Source organism: Miniopterus schreibersii (genome assembly GCF_964146895.1).
Source record: "Miniopterus schreibersii genome assembly, chromosome: 5".
Classification (NCBI taxonomy): Eukaryota; Metazoa; Chordata; class Mammalia; order Chiroptera; family Miniopteridae; genus Miniopterus; species Miniopterus schreibersii.
Window position 1 is genome coordinate 1,425,785 of NC_138106.1, and position 21,996 is coordinate 1,447,780.

Genomic DNA, 21,996 nt, shown 5'->3' on the forward strand with positions numbered 1-21,996 from the left:
GTTACCATCACATTGGGCATTAGGGTTTAACATAAGAGTTTGGGGAAGATACAAACAGTCTAGAGCAGGGTTGAAAGTCACATAAAGTAAAATTAGCCATTTAAAAGTGCACGATTCAGCAGCATCTCGTACATCCACAGCACTGTGCAGCCTCCGCTTCTGTCTCGTCCCAAAATATTTTCAGCATCAGAAATGAACCCCCTGCCTGTGAGGCAGCCGCTCCCCATTCCTTCCTCCCTCCGGCTCCTGGGCTACCAGCCTGCTTTCTGTGCGGTTCACCGTCCTGGGGAGTTCACATAAACGGACTGTAGTCTCCGGGGGGCTCCTCGCATTCAGCACAACGTGTCCGAGGTTCATTCGCGCTGTGAGGATCAGGCTTCGCTCCTCCCTGTGGACGAGCAATGCTCCGCTGCGCAGACGCACCCCCGTCCATCGGTTTCCCTCGGGGGGGCGTCTGAGCTGTTTCCACTTAGGGCTGTTGTGAGGGTGCAGCTGTAAACATTTGTGTGCGGTTTTTAACAGCGAAATATCACGCAAAAACTCAGCTGCAGGCAGCGTGGGTGAGGAGGCCCTGGTGCCCGCTGCAGAGGGAAGGGGAGCCCGGGAAGTCAGGGGCTGGTCGAGAGAGGTGCCGTCGGGCAGGCCGGTGGTTTGCACAGAGGCTGGAGCTCCCGGCGCCTGGGTCCCTCGCACTGACCAGGAGACTGGAAGAAGCTGATGGTGTGGGGGTGCCGCGTGTTAAACCTGTCGTTAGGGATCAGTCTCATCTAGGTTGTGCGGAGACTGAACACACAGGCCGGTCGTCTGACTGCTTCCTGGGGGTCTCTCCTCATCTGAGGGAACCTCTTCTTTCCACTGCCCGAAGCCCGGGGAGCAGCACCTGGTCGTGTCCCGGCTCGTGTCCAGTTCTCAAGCAGCAGGACTCTTCTGGCTTCCTGGACATAAACACTGTCTGTCTTATGACCATCTTCTTGGGGTTGAGGAGCCTGTGGCCCCTGAAGGTTTTCATGTCACCAGGTGGAGAAAGAGCTGCACCCATGCTGACCTCGGGCACAAGGCTTTTGTTGAGTCCCACAGTAGGTTTGCCTCCATCTGAGTCTCCCCTGAGCCACCAACCCTCCCCCCCAACAGGCACACCCTTCCCAGGACCCCCGAGGAGGCAGCTGGAGGACAGGCCGGCCAAGGCAAGGGTCAGTCTTTGGCCTGTGCAAATGCAGTGAGCTGTTTATTTGCACTTTCTGAGCTCAAAGGAAGAATACCGCATTCTCACGGACAGCCTGAGGGGCCTGCTGAGAGCGTGTTTGGATGGGCGCCGAGCCCAGGAGGGAAAGGACCAGCCCCGATTTGGATGGAAGGTCCCCGACGGGGCACTGTGGCTGGAGGGAGCTCGGGCGGAAGTCCACCCAAGGCTGCTGGCCTGGGCTCTGCGCGTCTGTGACCAGAGGCCTGCCCTTGGTGGGAGGTCTGCTCAGGTCAGCACCTCAGTTCCTGGCTGCAAACTCTGGCTTTCAGGACCTGAGCTCCTGCTGCAGAATTCACCCTCTGGGACCCACCAGGCTTGCAGCGGGGCTGTGGAAGCTTCACAGATGCTGAGCATTTACTCCCATCTCGGGAGGAGCCGCACACCTAGGGGGTCCGAGCAGGTGTGGGGAGGTGTGGGCGGTCCCATGGTTCACCCCACACATGGCAGGCATAATGCTGTGTCGCCCGGATCCCTGTACCAGGCCTGGCACCTGCCCCAGCGTTCAAAGGGCCCACAGCTGCTCTCTGGGAGAACTGCCCTCTCACCATCGTTGTCTTAGCCTTTCAGGCGGCTGGAGCAAGGACACCACGACTGATGGCTTATAATCAGTGGAAATTGATTCCTCACAGTTCTGGAGGCTGGAAGCCCAGGCCTGGGTGCCAGGATGTTGGGTGAGGACCTCGTCCTGGTTCCTGCTGTGGCTCCCACCCCCTTCAGCCTGCAGTGGAGGGGGTTTCAGGAGAGGAAAGACTTTGTCTGCAGAGCTCAGAGCCCAGGGTCAAGGCCTGGCCTTCCTGGATTCTTCAGCCAAGTCCATTGAGCCGTCTCCCTTACTCGGACTTACAAGGTCGTGCTCAGTTCTGGAAGGGTGGCCATGAGCCCGGAGCTGTGGTCATTGGGGTTAAGAAGCTCATTGTGAGCCTGGCCGCCAATGCAGAGCTGGCCGAACTCCCTCTCAAGACTGGACAGTAGCCCTGGAGATTAATCCTGAATAAAAACTCCAAGTGAATACCCGTTTACCAAAGCCTACGGCCTGTAGCTGGAAATACGGCAAGAAAGAGCCATGATCACTATCAACCACTCTGGGGGGGATTCAGGAAGCCAGCTCAGGCCCGAGGCCCCCGTCCTCTCAGGAATGGGGTGCAACGTGAGGCTCCCTGGAGATAGGGTGAGATGGTGACCATCCGGCTGCACCCAGTGCAGAGCCACGAGCACCCGAGCTTATCAGTTAAATCAATTACAGCTGACCCTGAACAGCACGGGGCTGAACTTCGCTGGGCCACCTGAAGCACATTTTTTTCAATAAAGACTGTAAATGTATTTTCTCTTCCTTCTGACTGTTTTTTCAAATTTAATTTTTAAAATATGTTTTCATTTATTTTAGAGAGCGAGAGAGAAACATCGATCGGCCGTCTACCGCATGCCCCCTACTAGGGATCAAGCCCGCAACCCTGGGCATGTGCCCTGACTGGGAGTCAAACTGTGACCTCCTGGTTCATAGGTCAACGCTCGACCACTGAGCCACACCAGCCTGGCACCTTCTGATTTTCTTAATACCATTTTCCTTTCTCTGGTTTACTTGATTGTAACACCACAGTATATAATATAGGCACAAAATATCTGTTAATTGTTTATGTTTATTTGTAGGGCTTCCAATCAACGGTAGACTATTAGCAGTTAAGTTTTTGGGGAGTCAATGGCCCAAGAGGTGGGCACCCCTAACCCCTGAGTCATACACAGTCAGCTCTAATAACATTTAAAGTCAGTTCCTCCGTCGCAGTAGCCACATTTCAAGGGCTCAGTAGCCCCCGGCCAGAGGCGACTGTCTCGGAAAGATGCTTCCCCTGGAAGATGCTGAGCTCGGGTATTAAGTCAGACGCGGGGACACGTGCCCAGCTCACTGTGGTGGAATGGCGCCGTCATTTCCCTGGGCCTTGCCAACCAAGGGAGCAATCAGATCGAATTCCCAGGGCAGAGAAGTGGGACCCGGTAGCCACCCACTCCTCCGTCTGCTGGCCTTCCTGGGGGTGCGCCCACGCGCCCCAGTCCCCAAGCCCCGAGGCCTCTGACCCCCAGTTCCCACCCCCGTGTGCCTCGGTGCATGTGCCCAGCCTCGCCTTCGGGCCGGGCCTCACCTGTTCAGCCCACCCGCAGCCAGTCAAGGAGGAGCCTGGCCTCACGCCTTGGCCTTCTGACGCTTCTGATAGCAATTGCTCCTGATTTAAGGTTGCTGAGCACTATCCAGCTGGTCCTAATAGCCTGGAAATGACCAAAATTCAGGTAAATTCTGTGGGAGAAATGAACAAACCTCCTGGAACGTGCGGCTCATGTGGACACTTTGCAATTAACATCGTCAGTGCAAACGTGTCAGCGGCCCAACAAATCACCTCCAGCAGGGCCCTTCTTTGGAAGGCTCCTGGTCTTTGCCAGGAGACTGCTCACAGCCTAATCGCCTTTCTCGCGACTTCGCTAACAGAAAACTCAATCGGGAATTTATCTCGGGGTGAAAACGCCGCCTTCCTGCTGTTAGCGAACCGCCCTCCTGTGGTATCGTGAACTCGGGTGGCAGGACCCGCAGGACAAAGAGAGGAAAGCGGGTCACTTCCGACCGGTTACGTATTCATTCCCAGCACTTTCCCTGTTCCAACGCCCGCGTCCGAGGGTCCTTCTGAGAAAAGAAAGAGAGACTGTCATTTCCTGTTGTTTCAAAGACCGAGGGACAGGCGAGAGGAAGGGGCCTCGCGTTGGGTGACTAAGCTCCAGCCTGGCCTGGAAATCGCTCCATTCGTTCGAGGAAGGGAGGCGGCTGCGAGTGGCAAGTGTCAAATCCTGGCACCGCCTTCCCAACGGAGAAAAGGGAAAAGGGGCTGGTTCGAAACAAAGAACCATCAAGAGGGTGCGTTAGGAATTTGAATCTGCGGAGAATTTGCCAGCCAGGGAGTTGCGTCTGGCGCTGAGCTGCTGGACTTCCTTCCTGAGCTCCGGTCGGCGGGCCACCGGGCCCGGCGGCGAGGCGGGCGCTGTGGGCCGGGCACTCGGTGGTCAGCAGGGGTTGCTGGCACACGAGTCGGGCCTACGCCCCTCAGTTCATGCGAGTGGACGACGTTTCCTCTTGAAGATTCTTGGAAAGAATTCCAGCTGTTCCAGGGGAAAAAAAGTACTATTTTTAAATAGGTAGAGAATTCTTGAAGTCATTAAATAAAAAGTGCAAACTATAAGCTAATAAATACATGGATTATGAAGTCGTTTATGTAAAACAAGAAGACTCAACATGAAGCCCTTTTTCTACAAATGTACAGAAATCTATGGCTCTGGCCCCAGTTGGCCCGGGCCGGGGAGGGCAGGCGGCCTGGGGACAGAGACTGGCAGGGTCCTGGTGGCCCCTAAACACTCCTGCTGACATCCACTCAGAGCGGCTCCTCTGCACCCGCCGCCCACGCTCACCCCAGCTTCTCACCGGTGCTGAGGGCGACACCCAAAGCAACTGCCCCGGGGCAGCTCGGCCGCCCAGCCCCAGAGGGTGAGGCGAGTGAGGGAAAGGGGCAGGTGCATCGGCTTCGGGACGGCTTCCAGGAGTTGGGGTTTCTGGGGGCCTGAAGGTGAGAGCCCCCCTCATCGGGTGTCCACTATGCCTGGCCACACCAGCTTACATCTGTGGTCTCTCAGGAGACCTGCTGATCCACAGGCCCCCAGAAACAGCACAAGGGGCAGGGACTTGCACCTGGAAGGGTTCGGGGAGGATGCTGAGGACCAGCGATGCCGCTGGCAGGCAAGGTTCACCTGGGCTGGGCTGAGCGGGTTTGGGGAGCGCTCATGAGATCCACGGTCACCTCACCGAGGGGACCAGCCACCCTTGCTTGCTGGGAACCGAGGGTTTTGGCCACGCAGGGCTCTCAGTGCTAAACCATGCGGCAGTCCTGGGTAGTGGGACGGGAGGGCACCTGAATTCTCACCTCCGCCTGACCTTGAGGAGCTGGACGCCGAGGCCTGCAGGGCAGGACGCCATCACATCGCCACAAACAGACCCAGGTTCTCAACTTCATTTTCCTTAAAACCGTGTCTCTGAGAAATATTATAGCATTTGCCCCTTTTCATTTCATAAGACGTGTTGAAAAAGAGCCATTCATTCCTAAATCCCTCTTTCAGTCACTTTTAATATTCCTTTAAAAATGGAGAGAAAAGGCGCCTGGGACTGAAACTTCACAGACTTGGCCAGAACCCAAAGGGGAGTATTTATTTCAGCAGAATTCACTCAGGGTCTTGCAAGTCAAGTGTGTGGATATAAAACACACCTTTTCGGCCCTAAATAATGCCCTTTTCTGCTCGTGGAGGCGGCACCACCAAACGTCAGCTGGACGTACGTGTCGTCCCAGGAACGTGGCCGCAGAAACAGAGCGGGCGTGGTGGTTGGGGACAGGGGCTCCTCCGTGTGCGAGCTGCCCGGGCTGGTGGCGAGCGTGGGATCTCGGAGGGTCAGCCTGTGGGCTTCACCCCGGTGAGGCCCGTCTCCGCCCGTGACTCCTCCCACTCACGGGGTGGGGGTGGGGTCTGTTTAAATTCTCCTTCAGAGCACGGTTGTCATTAGTTGTCAACTGTGCCCTGAGTGCAGCCTGAAGGTGTCTGCATCTCACACGAGGTGCCTTCGCGGGGTGGGGCGGGGGATCCATCAGCGCCTTTAAATCCCAGCCCGTCAACACCAACACAGCGCTGCTCCCGCTCACCAGGGCCGCCCTGTGCCGAGCAGGAGCAGGGCTCGCCCCTTTCCTGTGCTCGAGTGTCCTCAGCTCCTTCCGTCTCTCCATCAGCTGTTGAAGGACAAGCAGACATGTACCTGTGTGCGTGCATCAGTGTAGGTGTGCACGTGTGCACATGTGAGCATGTGTGCGTCGCACAGGTTCCCTGCCCATTCTCTGAGCCTCCCAGTGAGTCTCTGAGGGCGTCGGGTCCCTCCAGTACCTACTCTGCTGCTGACATTTACCAGTCAACCCTGTCCTTTGCCACCAAGAACCTGATTAGTGATGGGCTCAACTCGGAGGCCAGGAAACACCGTGAGACTCCAAATGGCCTTCCCGGTCATCCAAAGACAAATGATAGCAATCAAGGCGCTCTGTTGCATTTTATTACAATTCTCTAAACTGGCATTTATGAGAGTGGGTCTATAGTGAGCGTAATACTTGGTTATCAGGAGCATCCTGAGACTTCTGCTTCTGGCCAAGGTGGAGTGTGGATTTACAGCCCCCCCCGAAACTGAAAAAAAAAAGTATGAAACCATCAAGTCACTGGGCAGCAGACAAGGAGGGACAGTGCTTGGTGGCTGTGCCTTGAGAGCCACAGACGGCGGGACAACCTGGGTGGGGCCCGGTGGGTAACGGTCAGGGAGACCACTGCGGCTGGAGCACCCAGGACAGAGCGAGAGAGACAGGACGGGTGCACAGGAGGACCCAGAGGTGAGCGAGGGTCCCTTGGGGCTTTGCTGAGAACTGGCCGGCACCTGTTTAGGCTGGAGCCACTGAGGCTGGAGGGAAGCGCCTGAAGAACCAGAGGGAACTCGGCCGAAGCTCAGGATCGCAGGCCTGCTCCTCCGGCCAGACCCCCTCCTGACTTGTTTTGCTTTCCAGTCAGTTTACATTCAGTGTCCCTTTGTATCAGCGTCAGGGGCACAGCAGAGCAGTTACAGCCACAGGCTTCACCAAGTGTCCCCTCCCCGTTTCCAGGGCCCACCTGGCACCACGCACAGTTACAATACGATCGACCTTATTCCCTGGGCTGCGCTTTACATCCCCTGGCTGTTTCGTCACCGCCCACCAACCTGTTCTCAGTCCCTTCACCTCCTTCCTCCAGCTCCCCAGCCCCGCCCCTCTGGCGGCCATCAGTCTGCTTTGTTTCTTTAGATTCCACGAGTGAAATCATATGGTGTTTGTCTTTCTCTGATTGATTTCGCAGCGTAATACCCTCAGGTCCGTCTGCACTGCTGCGGACGGTAAGGTCTCGTGCTTCCTCACGGCCGCGTCACCCTGCCGTGCTGCCTGCGGCCCGGGAGGTGGGCGGAGTCCTCGGGCGTCGAGTGTCATCAGCCCCACAGAGAAGGTGCAGCTCTGCCCTCTGGCGACTCCCACAGGTGTGACCCGCCAGCCCTGGGTTCCCCGTGTGGGCCTGGCAAGTGGCGACCTCCCCGCCATCTCGCTCAGGGTCCTCCAGCGGCTGCTCCCAAGCCGAGACCCCAGGGCCCCGAGAACTGGCTCCTGCCCCCCGAGTTCCGCGGTCTCCAGCGATCGGCTTTCTCACAGTGACATCTCCAGCTGACTTGTAGCCGGGCTGTTTGTATCCAAGGAAGTGCTACATTCCCCACAGCTTTGCAGGAACTTCCTCTGACACAGCCCAGAACCCCCTGGGTTCACAGGCCGGAGCCTTTCTCTGAGATTCTAAACTTAGACTCTCGGTTCCCCAAATATGGGCCCTGACCCTCACTCCAGGAGGCGAGACAGCTCGTCCCCGCATCCCTGTACCCCAGCCTCCGGACCAGGGTGACCAGATGGGCTGGTGGCCCTGGGGGGAACTGGAGGCAGCGGCAGGCGCCCTGACCCCCGTGCGTCCTGTCTCGTGGGCAGACGCCAGCCCCTTCAGCGCTGGCAGGGACAGGTGGCCCCCGAGGCAGCCTGAGCAGCTCTGCCCAGGAGCGAGGTGATCTTGTGGCAGAAACTCTGCCTGGTCACAGGGGCTCTGGGTGGTGCCCCGTTCCGTCACTGCATTCCTGGTGTCCACGAGTAACCACAGGAGACAGGTGCTGTAAAGGGGCAGCCCCGCCTCAGCTGGCCCCGCACCGACAGCGGGCACTGTGCTCCCTCTGGGTATCAACGTGCCGGGCTGAAAACGGTCACACGGAGACCACCCTCCTCAGCTGGTGTACAGCCTGCCACTCTGCAAGACGACCTGCTGACAAGCTGATTTCTTGCCCTGGGTGTGACCCCTGGCTCTGCCTCACCAGCCATGTGATCACGGGAGTCCAGTCACCCCACTGTGCTCAGTGTGGACACAGTGGATTGACCCGGGTGAGCAGGACCATGAGCACAGGGCAGCTCTGTGGCCGGCTGGCCCCTCCCCTCAGGGGGCTGTGCCTGAGCCACTCACACATTCATGTCCTAACGAGCTGCTGTGACCAGAGCGCAGGGCTCTGAGGCTGGAAGGCAGCCAGGTCTTCCCTTTTCGGGAGGACGTTTGATAAAGACGCAGTGTGACGCTACCGATCAAGTGGCTCTACACTCCTGCGTGAGTGGCCTTCTGGCTGGTGGTCACAGGAAGCAATAGGGCAGCAGGTCTACCTCACTGGGTCAGAATTCCCGACATGGAAACTGGTTCCTCGGCTCCCCCATGACCATGTGGCTTCATGGCTGTTTTCTGCATCTGGCAAGGACATGATGCACCTGAACGACATACAGGCCAAGGCAAATGTTCTTCAAAGAAAAGCACAGGGTCTTATTGAAAACTTTACATCATCCAAGGACACAAGCTTTCATGGAGACGATTATAACAAGTTCAGAAAGAAGACAGATACAAGTTCAACTTTACAAAATGTGACAAGATGACCGAGAGTAAGACACACGAACACAAAGTCGGCTATGACTCACTTCTGTGCACACTCTCTGGAACAGCAGGAGCCCCAGGAGCCAGCTTGGCCCCGGGCTGGAGGGACTGGCAGGTGGGGAAGAACCTGTGCAGGGGGCTCAGGGTGGGCTCTCCAGGAACCAGTCTCTGCCTTGTCTTCCCCTCAAGGTGCAAGAGGGGTGTCTCAGTGACCTCCCAACTCCACCCTCTGTGGCCCATGGAGACGGGCAGAGGGAAAAGTGGTCAGTCCCCACTCCCCACAAGGGTGGGAACTCAGCCCATGTCCCGGCCCCACCCCCGCCCGTAGGGAAAGGCCACCTTTCAACAGGTGGAACTGCACCCACACGGCCTCCTCCACAGATCCCACAGCTGCATGTCTGTGGCCTGTTGGGAAGGCTCAGGGAGGAGCCGTGGGCACAGGAAGGCTGGGGCAGGGACAGTGCTCGTCACTGCACCTCTCAGGGTGGCATGCTCTTTCCTCCACCTGGGGCATGTGTCCCACAGAGCAAGTCAGGCAGGACAAGATGTCCAGGCCACTTCTGGCTGCAGAGACCGTCTGGGAGATGGACGTGAGCTGCTAAATTGCCAGGTTTCTGAGGAGGGTGAGTTGGGCAATTTAAAAATCAAAGGTGTCCTAGAAAACCAGTCCATGGCCAAATGGCCACCGAGCCCAGCCCCAGTCGTCACTTTCAAGGAAACGCAGCACCTGAGAGCTACAGCTACGCCCGAGGGAGGAGAGCCATGAGGATCCACATTCATCCTACACGACCTAGGAACTCACTCAGGTTCAAGGTTAGACGACACCCACCCTCCATCCAGGTTGTCTCAGCCAGGAGGTGAACTTGACCTCTGAAGCCCGAGATGCCAGGCTCGTCCCTCAAACAGGACTGAGACTGGCCTCCCACAGACCTACAAGAGGCCCCAGGAAAACGGGGGACGAGTGGCGGCCTCTAGTGGCGACAGATGGCTGTTTCCCATCAGACACCTGTCGCTATGGAGAGGACCTGGCCTCCTCCGAGCTGCAGGAGATAAAACCCACCAGGAGGAAAAGCCTGTTTTCTAGAAAGCACATCCTCAGGACTGTCAGAGAAGAGCCTTGGGGCAAAGTGTCCTGAAACAAAAATAACGGAGACAGACTTTCTGGGGATATATTTTTTAAGTTCTACAGCTTTAAGTAAATTTTATTGTAAAAATTCAAACTCAGAGAAACTAGGAAAACCAGGAATTTCAACCTTGTTCACGGGACTGTGCGGGTCCCTCTCCGTGGCCACCACTGTCACCACTGTCACAGCTTGCCCAGAGGCAAGTGGATACTCCTGGAGGCATCACCACGGCGCCTCACCCTGGTCTCCACTTTATGTCTTTCACGCCCTGAAAGTGTCTCTTCAGAGCAGAGCTGTCTGCCCACGGAGAATCCAGACAGGAGTCATCGTCATTTTCTTCCAGTTTCTGGAAATACACGTTCTATTCAGGAAGGCACCACAGGAAACTGTTTTGCAGCATAAAGAGACTAAGGAATGAACTGTAACCCCTCCCCCCAGCAGGACACTTCCAGACCCTAATGGGGGGCACCTGGGAGAACCCCACAGCCCTGGAGAGGCCCTGCAGGACGGCCGGCCCCTGGGGAGGCGTCTCGGCACCTTGAGCTCCTCCTGCCGGCGGTGGTAGTACAGCATCAGCTGCTTCTGCTCCTCGCTGCTGATCACCGGCTCTCGGGCTGGGGCGCCCTGTCCCCTCTGCAAAGACGAAGGGCACACCGTGGGTCAGGCATTCCTCAGGGACCACCAGGAAGCGACAGTGACTGTGTTACAAACCCCCTGCCACCTGCTGAGGGGAAACAAGTCGTCTGCTTCTGACCATCCACGTGTCACTGGGCCCTTGCTGGCCCTCGAGGTGGATGGAGACCGGGGCTACGCCCACGTCAGCACTGCAGGTCCCGTGGGGAAGGGACAAGGGGACTCTGTCTCCCCCAGATTAGAGAGATGGTTTAGGGGGGAGCACACGGCCACAGCAGCCCTGCAGACACAGCACGTTAGACCCCGATGCTCGCTGACCTCCTTCCTCACCAGACTGTCGGCACCTGGAGACTGGGCAGCGGTGCTCCGGGCAGGCTGCTCATTCCAAGGAATGCTTTTATCCACTTGCAGCCTAGACCTTAATGTCGAAACTAACACGCCCCCCGTCAAAACAAACTCCTGATATTGTCAATTCATCCACATTTTCTTCTGGCCTGGGCTGGTATGTGAAGGAAAGTTTTTCTTTAAGTCCAGACCAACAGGATTCAAGGACCTGTCCAGGGAGCTTAAGTCTTTCAGACTCACTGGGAACGTCTATCAGCTTGACAGCAAGTAGAAAACAGTGGCTGCTGACGTGCCCACCTGCTGGATCTTGACGATGATCTTGGTTTTCTCGTTCCTGCCCACGTAGTCTGAGAGCTTCTTGGTTCTTCTCAGCTCCTTGGCCGCCCACCACAGCTGTGCTTCCGACTCCTCGACCACACTGAGTCCTGCCTGGGGCACGGTGAGAACCGCTCTCAGGTTATTAGGGCGCAGGTGCCTGGGACCCGCTTCCTGTACCCTGCCCTCCCCTCCCGAGCCCACGGGCAGCACTGGCTCCCCACCTCTTGGCGCCGACCGTGTCAGCTTCAGCTCACGCCCTGACTCAGTGAGCTCCCTGCCCTGGGAAGTGGGGAGCACCCTATCTTCTCTGCACCTCCATCGGTAATAAAAGGTCCCTCAGAGATGGGTTTTGAGGAGATGGCCGGGGAGCCCACGGGGATCTCGCTGGGTTTTTTAATACAGGCCGTGGGGCTGCTTGCTGCTCCTGCATGTCCCGCTCGTGCGAGACGGCTCAGAGAAGCAGACACTGTCTGACAGGATAGGAACAGATGAGACGAAGGGGGTGGAAAACAGAGGTGAGGCTGGAGCACACAACTCCACGCAAGGGCGTCAACAGGCACAGGTTAGGTTTCTGGCTTCCGTGGCCCCGAAGCAATAATGCTTCAGTTACTGCCCACGGGCGGCCTCACAAGCCCGGCGCCCCGAGTTCAGAACTTGGCTCTGGAGCAAAAACTAAACCCGGAAGAGGGGGGTCAAATCTGAGGGGCGCCGGCCGGCATGGCTCAGTGGACTAAGCGGCGTCCCCTGCACCACGAGGTACCACTGGTTCCAATCCCGGTCAGGGCACATGCCCGGTCTGCAGGCTCCATCCCAGTAGGGGGTGTGCAGGAGGCAGCCAACTGATGTGATGTTTCTCTTCGATGTTTCTCTCTCTCCCCCTTCCCCTTCCTCTCTAACAATCAATAAAAACATTTTTAAAATATCTGAGGGGGCCCCTGCTCTTTGGGGGGGGAGGTGAACACACCCGACAGAATACCCAAGAGCCACACACCTGAGTTCCTGACAAGTCTTCTTTATTTTCAAATTCCATCCGGATGGGGTCGTAGGGTGGCAGGCCCATGGGATAGACAATCATCACTGCCCCCCGGAGCTGGTCCAGGGCATCCTTCACCATCTCCATGGTAACACAGACACCGGCTTCCACTTGTTTCTGAAGGTGACAGGCCCAGTTACCTACACTGCAGCTGGTCCATTCAACAGACGTTTATCAAGTCCCTGTACAGAAGCAACTCGATCTACCTCAGGGGCAGGGCCTTTCACTTTCTTAAGTTCTTCAAAAAGGTAAAGGAAACAAAATCACTGCATCGGTTCCTATCAGCTTGGGTGAGCCCATCCACCCGAGCCAGTAACATCCTGTCTGACTGGGAACTGGGAGGATTCAGGACAAATGGCACAGCTGTGGAGAGGAAGAGCTGGGGCCCGCCCCAACTCGTGTGTTTTGCTCGCCCCTGGAAGGCTTAAAAGGCAATAGGAAACGCCGGTGGGCAGGTAACTCTGGAAGCCACCACTGGGGCCTACTTCAAAAGACCAGCTTAGTGCAGCACTGGAAAAGCCAACCTTAGATATTATTGCTTTGGCTTCTTCTATAGTCTTCTTTAAAACTTGCTTCATTTTTTCATTTGGAGCTATGAAAATAAAAAGGGGAGGGAGAGACAGCAACCTTTAAAAGTCTACTCAAATGTCCCAAACCCTTCAGTCTGAGTCGGGGAGTAAGTGAAATGAGACAAAGTAGGGAGTTTAGATGAGGGACAGACAGCTGGCCGGGAGAGTCTGGGTAAAATCTCTCACGAGAGCAGAGACCTGGAGTGCGCTCCACGCAGAGAAGCAAAGGTGCAGAGAACAGGATGGGTATCCCTGCACACATGGCTGGCAAACTTGCCCTGTGAGGCCAGACAGTAAACATTTCAGGCCGTGCAGGTCACACAGTCTCTCCTGCAGCCACTCAGAGTGACAGCAGCCAGATGACACTTAAACAAGTGTGTGTGGGGGGGGGGGAAGGGCGCACTCCAATACAACTTTATTTACAAAAATGGGTGTTGGTGGGATTGGACCCATGGCTCAGGGTTGCCCACCCCTAACAAGAAAAGAAAAAAATCGTAACCTGAAAGTTTAGAAGCAAAAATAATGGAGAATTTCCGAATCTAAGGGAGATGGGGAGAGTCCACACCTTATGCACTTAAGAACAGTACTATTTAGACACTGAAAATACAAGTGTAAAACTCTATCTTATGAGATCTTTTTTTCCTATTGATGCAATTCCTTCTTAAAAGCAAAAAATCTCTCCAAATTGAGGAGGAATTTAGGTATGAACAGGTAGAGAAGACAACCACGTTCTGGGTAAAAAGTCAAAGAAATTAACACTAGAAATTCCCATTATCCCCAATACGTCTATTTATATATAAAACAAAAAACATATACATATGTATTTGAGTGTGAAGCCCTTGCAGGACACTTGCATTTCTTTTGCTCCAGCGTTTAGGGGGCACAGTAGGTACACAGGCGTTTGTTAATGACCAGTTATAGTCTCTATGAGAAGCTGTCTGTGCAAATTAAGAGGGACAAGCTATCAAAGTGAGTCATCACCCCGTCTGTCCTTCACACTCACACCGTCAGTCACACACTGACCGCAGCAGAATCCTCTCCCCGGTGCTGACAGGTACCTAGGGGCTTTGCACCAGAGAGAGGATGTCCTCCACCCAGGTGGAGACCCTGTGCTCACATTCACTTCCTTCTTTCACACGCAATCTCTAAATAAAGCCCAGTTTTTGTCAATCCTAACAAAACACAACCTTCAATACATTTTCAGCAATTTCCCCCCAAAACTATTAGGTTGTACCATACAAAATTGCCAATTTTCAACCATTTCTGACCCATAAAAATGGCAATTTCATATGGCTCATTGGATATATTTAAAAGCTGGCTGCAACTAAGAGCAAGATGACAGGCCCTGAACGGTTTGGCTCAGTGGCCGGAGCATCGGCCTGCAGACTGAAGGGTCCTGGGTTCGATTCTGGCCAAGGGCATGTACCTCAGCTGCAGGCTCCATTCCCTGTTTGGGAGGCAACCAACCAATGTCTCTCTCAGGTCGATGTCTCTCCCCCCCCCCCCAAGAGCAATGGAAAAAATATCCTCATGTGATGATTAAAAAAAAAAAAGCAGGACGACGGGGGCTTCCTTTATCCACCTAATTCATCTGGGTGGGCGTTTTACAAGGAGGGGTCACATGGTGCAGTATTTCCTAACTCTGCACCGGCACACCGAGGTCAGTATTTAACCTAAGGCACAGCTCCCGCCCACCCTGGCTGCTGGACTCTGGCGTGCGGAGCAGGGGTCGCTGCATTACCCTGCCCGTTCCTTCGTCCAATGTCGTCCTTCTTAAACACGGCGCCTCCGCTGGGCACGCACTTCTCACCCCACTCGTCCCTTAACTTCAGCTCTTCAACCTGGTCGTCAGTCAGCCCCTGCATATTCGGAGGGAGGAACACCCCATGCTCTGCCAGTTCTTCCATTTCTTAAACACAAGAGTAAGACAACATGTCACGATCGTCACCCTAACACCTCGGACCTTAGTGGGCAGGGGGCTTGCCCGGTGGCTCGTGATTTTATTTCACAAGCACTTAGCTACCACTTGGCGTGTGCCAGACCTGCCCTTGACCTTTAACAAATGACCCACCCGCCCAGGTCAATGGAAGCACAGAGGCGTTAGGAGGCCGCCGGCAGCCACAGGCAGCCCGAGGTCATGGGCAGCCGGCTGCAGAGGCTGAGCCCTAACCCTCTGGACTACACTGCACTTCCTGGCGCTCGGGAGGCACAGATTAAAACTCACCGACAGTCTGCACACATATCCACACAGGGCTTTAGGGCTGACTTTCCAAGCGTGTTCCTGTAACTCTCTCAGGTAACAACCTCGTGAGGTGGGCAAGACTTACCAACACCGCATCCCCCTAACTTACAGCTGTGGGATCTGAGGCTGGCTCAGCTCAAACAGCTACTGCTTTATACAAAACTTCAGGAATGATTCACGTCAATCCCACCAGTGGGGAGGATTTAAGGCCCCCGCTCCTGGAAGCGGCAGACCGGACAAATCCTTGGCTTTCTAGCATCAAGTTCACTCTTCAAACCAGGGCTCTATGTTTTCCTACCCCACAGTGTATTCACCCCCAAAGCAGCCGCGTTTCAGCCTCAGGAATCCGCATCCCACCCCCCAACCAGGAAGGTGACATGGACCCGGGTCTTCCCCTGACCCCGTGAAGACGGCACCGCGGTCACTCTCAGCCTCAGGGGCCAGCGGCTGGTCCGGATCCAGCGCCGGGGCCTGAGGGCTCCAGGTGCTCCCACAGGACCACGCTCAGCACCGCGCCCCCAACGGGCACCTTCGTCAGCCCCTTTCTCCCCAAACGCTTTAACTCAGAGATAACATTTCCTGCTGAGCTTGTTTGGAGGCGGAGCGCCCGACCGATAACCCGCGTGGGAGCGTCCGGGGCAGAGGCCGCGCCCTCGCGGTGCCCACGCGCGAGTCGCCGTCGCGTCGGGCCCGCGATCCACGGCAGCGGCTGCGAGCTGCACGGACACGCAGGTGCGACTCCCACGGGGAGACTGAAACGGCGGCTCCCGGGCGCCCCTGCCGCCCCCCGGGTGCTCCGCGGGGCCCGCCCCTCGTGGGCAGCGCACGCGGGGCCCTTCCCTGGGGCCGCGCTGCTGCGCGCGGGGGAGGTGGCCACGCGCTGCGTCCGAGCGCCGGGCCGAGGGTCCTGAGGGCGGCGGCCCCGCCAGGGCTTCGCACCCGGGAGGGCGGGCGTCCCGCCGCCGCCTGCTCTGCTTCGGGGGCTCCAAACGCGGGATCGACAGCGGCCGAGCGCCCAGGGCTCGCTCCCGGGGCCCCGCCGGGCGCTGCGCTCGCGGCCCGTCCGCCCGCCGGCTCCCGCGGCGCTGGTGGCCCGGGGACGCCCTTCCAGCGCGGCCGCAGCCCCGCCGCCCCTCGCCCCCGCCGCCCCCTCGCCCCCGCCGCCCCCTCCTCCGCCCTGCGCCCCGCCCCCCCTCGCCCCCGGCGCCCCCTCCTCCGCCCCGCGCCCCGCCCCCCCGCGCCCCCGGCGCCCCCTCCTCCGCCCCGCGCCCCGCCCCCCCGCGCCCCCGGCGCCCCCTCCTTCGCCCCGCCCCCCCGCGCCCCCGGCGCCCCCTCCTCCGCCCCGCGCCCCGCCCCCCCCGCGCCCCCGGCGCCCCCTCCTCCGCCCCGCGCCCCGCCCCCCCGCGCCCCCGGCGCCCCCTCCTCCGCCCCGCGCCCCCGGCGCCCCCTCCTCCGCCCCGCGGCCCCGCGCCCGGCGCACCTGCGCAGACGCGCTGCACCTTGAGCCGCGCGTTGTAGACCCGCGCCACCCGCGCCGTGAGCTCCTCCAGCGCCGCGCTCCCCGGCGCCTGCAGCAGGAACTGGCTCTCGTCGCCCCGCTTCACGTGCAGCACAACCATGGCGGCCCCGCTGCCCGCCGCGCCGCGGGAAGGCCCGGCCCGCGGGAGCCCAGAGGCCGCAGCCGCCGCCGACCAACCGCCGCTCCGGGCCGGAAGCCGGGGGGAGGGACTCGTCCCGGAAGTGGCTGTTGCCAGGAGCAACAAAGAAACACAGCGTCTGGGGCGCCACCGGTTCAAGTCCAAGTCCTGCGGCGGGGAAGCTGCGGTGCGCGGACAGCCGGCCACCCGCTCCTGGGTCAGGGGCCGCCCGGCGACGACCCGCGCAGTCCACCCGACGGCTGGTCCCGGCCGCGCCTGCCCGCGGGCTGGCCCCGCCCCCGGAAGTGGCTGCTGCCCCGGCAACCCTCCCAACAGTCCGAGTCGCGAGGGCGGCGCGTCGCGCCCGGTCCGCCGGCCGCGCCCGAGGGTCCACCCGGGAGGCTGGGGGGCGGGGCGCAGGGCACGCTCGGGGCCGTGAGCGCGCACGGGCGTCCGCCCCTCTCCCCCTCCCCGCGGCGCTTCCGCCCGCAGCAGCGCCTACTTCCGGGAACGCCCCGCCCACTTCCGGAAAAGCCCCGTAGCTTCCGGTACGGACGCTCGCGAGGGATTCTCGGGGGCCGGGGCGGGCGGGCGGGCGGCGCTGGTGTTCGGCGCCCCGCGGCCGGAGACCCCGTCGGCAGCGGGCCGGCTCGCTCCGCGCGTCCGGGCGGCTCACGCGGCTGCTGCCCAGCGACCCTCCCGACTGCCCCGCTGGCCGCCCGCCTGCAGACTGACGGAGGGGCGGTGCGCTCGGGCGCGGGCGGCGCGGGCCCGTCTCCCAGCTGACGCGGTCCCCGCGGGCGGGCAGGGGAGGGCGGGTGCCCGCTTCTGCGGCCGCGGCTCGGGGGCGCCTCGGAGGGGCCCGTCTGCAGAGGCCTTGGCGCTCCCCCCCGCTCCTCGGCGGCGCCGTCGCCCCGGGGGTCGCCGTGCACACCCGACGCCCCTGCGCTGACGCCGCCTCGCGGGGCCGGCTCCGGGCCGAGTGGACGCCCGCGGCCGGCGGGGCTGGAGGCTGTCGGACTGACCGACCCAGGGGGCGGGTGGGGCCCGGGGGCGGCCGGGGAGGGTCACCCCACGAGGCAGACGTCTCCCCGCCCCGGGGCGGCCCGGCTGTTCCCCAGGGGGTGCGCCCGCTCCACGGAGCACACTTGGCAATAAAAGGAATGAACGGCGGACGCGCCGTCCGGGTGAGCCTCCGGAGAATGCCGCGGGGGTGGAAGAGCCGTTTCCAAGAGGTCACGTGCAGGGGTTCCAGTCATGCCCCATGCCGAAGGGTAGACACAGAGGAGACCGGCCTGGTGATCCGGGCGGAGCGAGGGGAAGGGGTGGCACGGGCGGGGCCGGGGAGGGCACCGGGGGAGGGCCTGCACCCACGGTCCTGTCCGGCTGCGGTGCGGTGCCGAGTTCTGCAATGGGTACAGGGTACCTGGTATCTCTCTTATTTCTTACAACTGCATATAAATCTAAAATTATCTGAAAATTTAAAAACGTAGAAGCCTGTTACTCTGTACTGTAACTTCTCATCCAGAAGTTAATGAACATACTTCAACTATTTACGAGTCCAGGTCGCTATTATTTAGAACAGCAACCCTGTAAGGCTGAAAAAAGGGCAGTCCTCATGGGACCTGCCAGCCTTGGCCCCTGAGGGCGAGTCTTTCCAGCCAGCCTCTCCTCTGGGGGTTCTGACTGGTTTCCCTCTGCGCCCTCCCCTTCCCCACCCCAGTCTCTGTCTCTCTTGCTGTAGTTAGGAAATAATCATTTGTGCTGCATGCGTTATCTTTAAGCCAACAAGATGTCTCAGAATTCGTGCAGGGGCTTCTTAATGATGCTTACTAATCTCCGTATCTTTCTCTCATTCCTGGAACATTAGCACATGGAGAAGTAGAATGGATGAAAGACCTTGAATTAAAATACCTGATTCAACAAGTTAATCCCCAAATATCACTAACTTGTAAAGCAAAGGTCAAGGAAGATGGCTGAGAAAAATTCTTCCCTTCTGAGCAAAGTAGTCAACATGGTAAAGACAGTATATTTATTTCATACGACGGCACATTTCACAGGATATATACAGAATGTATACCACCGACTGTAATATATCTTTCTATAAAGTATATAGTTATAAATATTGTATGCCACATAAGCAATAAAATTCTTACATATAAACAGCAATCTACTATAGAGAACAAAGAATTCACAAAGAGATCCTTAGTGTCTAATTTCTGCTCTGCTTTTATCAGAACTGGTAATCTTTTCATAGCACACAGAATAATGGCTGGTTATCTGCAGTGTACTTTGAACTTTCAGAACTTTGTGCACGCTCAGCAACTTGCCGAATATAATTTCCTGATAAAGGCCGACCTGCTGCGCGATGTGTGTACTCAGACAGTAGTTTAGATCCACGGAACTGCTGTCTGACTGGTGAAGTGGATGATGAATCGTTTGGCTAATGGAAAGCAAATACCACACACTAATCACACGGATGCTGAAGCCACGGTTCCGACAAGTTAGTTCACACTTTGAAGCACACCGCTTAGAGTAATACTGCTGTTTAAAATAGACCACCGCTGAAATGATTAGAACCCCAAAAGCACAATATAAAACTCACAAGAGTTATTTCTAACAGCAAATCCTGGCTGTTAACAGAGAGGATTACTTCTATAAATAGAGCACTTTGATAACATTTGAGCATTTAGAAAAGTACTTTTCTATAGATTTGCTTTATGTGGTTTAGTGCAATGCAGTCACTGTGCTTTTTCCACTGGACACACTCTTAGCCATGAGCTCTGGTTTCTGATACGCCCAACACACTCCTGAAAAGGTTAAATGGACCATGAGGTTAGGTGGATACACAACTCTTTACATAAAAGGAGTGTTAATGTGAGTCTCACTACATGGAGGTGATTTTAGCTTACATGTACAACGGAACTGCTGGGGGATCACTTAAAGATAGCAACATACCACCTTGTGTAAGAATTCTGTGCACTTCTTCATAACATAAAGGCGGATTGCTGTACGCCGGCCGCGCAGGGGCCGCAATCCACAGCCCACTGTAGGGCTGCCTCTGAGACTAGCAGCAGCGTCACAGGTGTGCTCTGTCTGCAGCCCCTTCAGGGGAGACAGACCCGGAGAAAATCCCAGGTCAGAGCACACCTGGGCGGCTGCCCCGGCCAGTGAAGCTCCGGAGCCAGAGCGGCACAGGGGAGAGCGGGAGGGAATGGGCAGCACACGCCTTCCCACACGGACGAGCGCGCTCGGTGCGGGTGCATCGCTGAGCCCGGCGGGAGGTGCCCTCCCCACACAAAAGGGCATATGCTCTTTGGGAAGGGCTGGAGGGCCCGCCTGCAGGACAGCGCCCATGGGCTTGCTGCTCCCTGAGGGGAGCATACTGGGCAGTGGGCTGCAGAGTGACGGGGGGGGGGGGGGGGGGGGGGTGTAAGGGGGAAAATTTCTGGTTCTGGAGTAAGGATTACTCTAGTTTTGGAAAGACAATTATGAAAAAGTGTCCAAATTTCATTTATAGCTATTTGATAATGAAATGTTAAAAAAAAATATCCATTAGAACATTTAGGTAAAAATTTGGCCCGAGTTATACCCTAGAATTAAACGAGTCTTACAGACGTCTAAGTGTACACACATGCAGTGTGTGTGGGTGTGCGTGTACACACTTTTTTAAAAGCAGTTCCTTTCAAAACCCTGTTCTGGTGTCCCTCTGACGGCTCTCTGGTAAATACCTGTAAACCCCAATATTAACCAGGACGAAAGGCTGGCACAACCTCGGGTGGGAGTTGTTTGGGCTTCTGGGGTCTCTATAGAGAAGACTCACAAATTTCTGAATAAGGACTATTTTCTAAAGTAGTTCTGAGCACTTTTTATGGCTACTACTCAGTTTTCAAACAGAAACACACCAAAACTCCAGTTAATAATGAGAAGGACTTTGTCGTTATTTCCAATATACAACATATTCCAACTCTGTACACAGCAGTAGTGGTATTTCTTCACCTCAGTGCACTGAATGACGACTTATTGCACATAACATAGCTAATGCCCAGTCCCCTCGGCTCCGGCCGCCCGCACAGGAGCTGCCGTCCTCCACGCAGAGCACTATCTCTCCGTGAAGTCCAGTGCGGGAGGCGCCTGAGACGCCAGAGCAGTGAAAGGGTCAGCTGGCGGGGCGGGGCCCGCAGGGAAGAGAGAGACAGGAGGAGGGGGCGGCCTCCGCGATGGCAGCACACAGGAGGGGACATCTGTACCTTTACTCCAGGCGTCATCAAAGGTCACGCTGCAGGCAGAAGCCGGGCCTGGCCGAGCACCCCGCAGGTCTAGACAAGCTGACTTCGACTTCCCTTTCTCACCAAAGTCGTCCTCTTCCTCAAAGGTCACCCATCCCTTCGGGTGGCTGATCGTCACTGTGGAATGGCTCTGCGGGTCAAAGCTGTCCTGGAAGCAGTCAGGGGAAGGTGAAGGTGAAGGCTGGCTACTGTTATGACCGGGAGGCTTCAGAGGAGGAAAGGGACTGCTGGCGACGGGCTCGTCTTTGGGGAGCCACGAAGGTGCCCCGGGTTCTTGGGACTTGGCTCTAAATGGGTTTCCAGGAGCAGCAGTCCTGTCGGCGAAAGGGTTTGTGCCGGCCGGTCTCGCAGTAAACGGGTTGGGAGAACACTGCATGTCTTCCTGGGACTTATTCCGGGCTGGAGGTGGAGGCAATGTCAGCATGCAGCCTACAGAGCTCAGAGCACTGGCGTTAGTCTGTGTTGCAGGAGGCAATGGGACCAACCCCTTCGGGCCTGGGGTGAGAACAGGTGATGCGTGCACAGGTGACTGGGCCTTTGACACAGCAAGCAGACTAAGTGACAGATCTTCAAACGGGTCACTCTTCATCGGTGATTCCAGTCTGATGGCTGGGACTCCATTGGTTTTTACCTGGAAAAGAAGAGCACTGAGTGATCAAAAAAATAACTTTAAAGTAATATATTTACTCTTAATACTCCCTGCACTTGCTTTTTCTCAATTATTCTTGACTTGGGGCAAGTATACATGTTTAGGAAATAGAAAGCTTTGTAGCTTGTCACTCTGGTGGATTAAATAAGATAAGACAGCTAAAATCATCTTCTTAAAAAACTCCCCACTCAATACATCCATTTATTAGCGCTTTCTCGTCTGCGCAAGTAACTGATGTGGTGACACGGAGCTGCACAGGATCGGCACGTGAGCCCTGCTCCTGCCCAGGGTGTCAGCACACTGGGGAACCCACTTATGCTGAATCTAGGACAT

General features: G+C 57.2%; 2 protein-coding genes across 4 annotated transcripts in view; both read right to left on the minus strand.

Annotated features, from left to right (window-relative positions):
• Positions 1 to 9,982: 9,982 nt before the first annotated feature.
• Positions 9,983 to 17,008, minus strand: LOC308557775 (cilia- and flagella-associated protein 298). Of its 2 annotated transcripts, XM_081138574.1 has the most exons (7): positions 16,569 to 17,008; positions 14,588 to 14,755; positions 12,802 to 12,869; positions 12,236 to 12,394; positions 11,224 to 11,355; positions 10,486 to 10,581; positions 9,983 to 10,294 (listed from the first exon to the last, which is right to left on the minus strand). In XM_081138574.1, the coding sequence occupies exons 1-7, from the start codon at positions 16,705 to 16,707 to the stop codon at positions 10,184 to 10,186; spliced, it is 873 nt and encodes a 290-aa protein (XP_080994700.1). In that variant the 5' UTR covers positions 16,708 to 17,008; the 3' UTR covers positions 9,983 to 10,183. The 2 variants fall into 2 exon arrangements, with proteins under 2 accessions (XP_080994700.1, XP_080994701.1); XM_081138575.1 differs by lacking the exon at positions 11,224 to 11,355 and having other exon boundaries at positions 16,569 to 16,997.
• A 3,633-nt stretch (positions 17,009 to 20,641) lies between these two features.
• The window catches only part of SYNJ1 (synaptojanin 1), a gene marked incomplete at its 5' end in the record, with an annotated part of 64,624 nt that continues 63,269 nt past the window's right edge, over positions 20,642 to 21,996 (minus strand). For both annotated transcript variants that reach the window (XM_081138778.1, XM_081138777.1), the window contains one exon: positions 20,642 to 21,645. In XM_081138778.1, the coding sequence (XP_080994904.1) occupies positions 20,827 to 21,645 (819 nt within the window). In that variant the 3' untranslated portion in view covers positions 20,642 to 20,826. The remainder of the gene's footprint in view (positions 21,646 to 21,996) is intronic.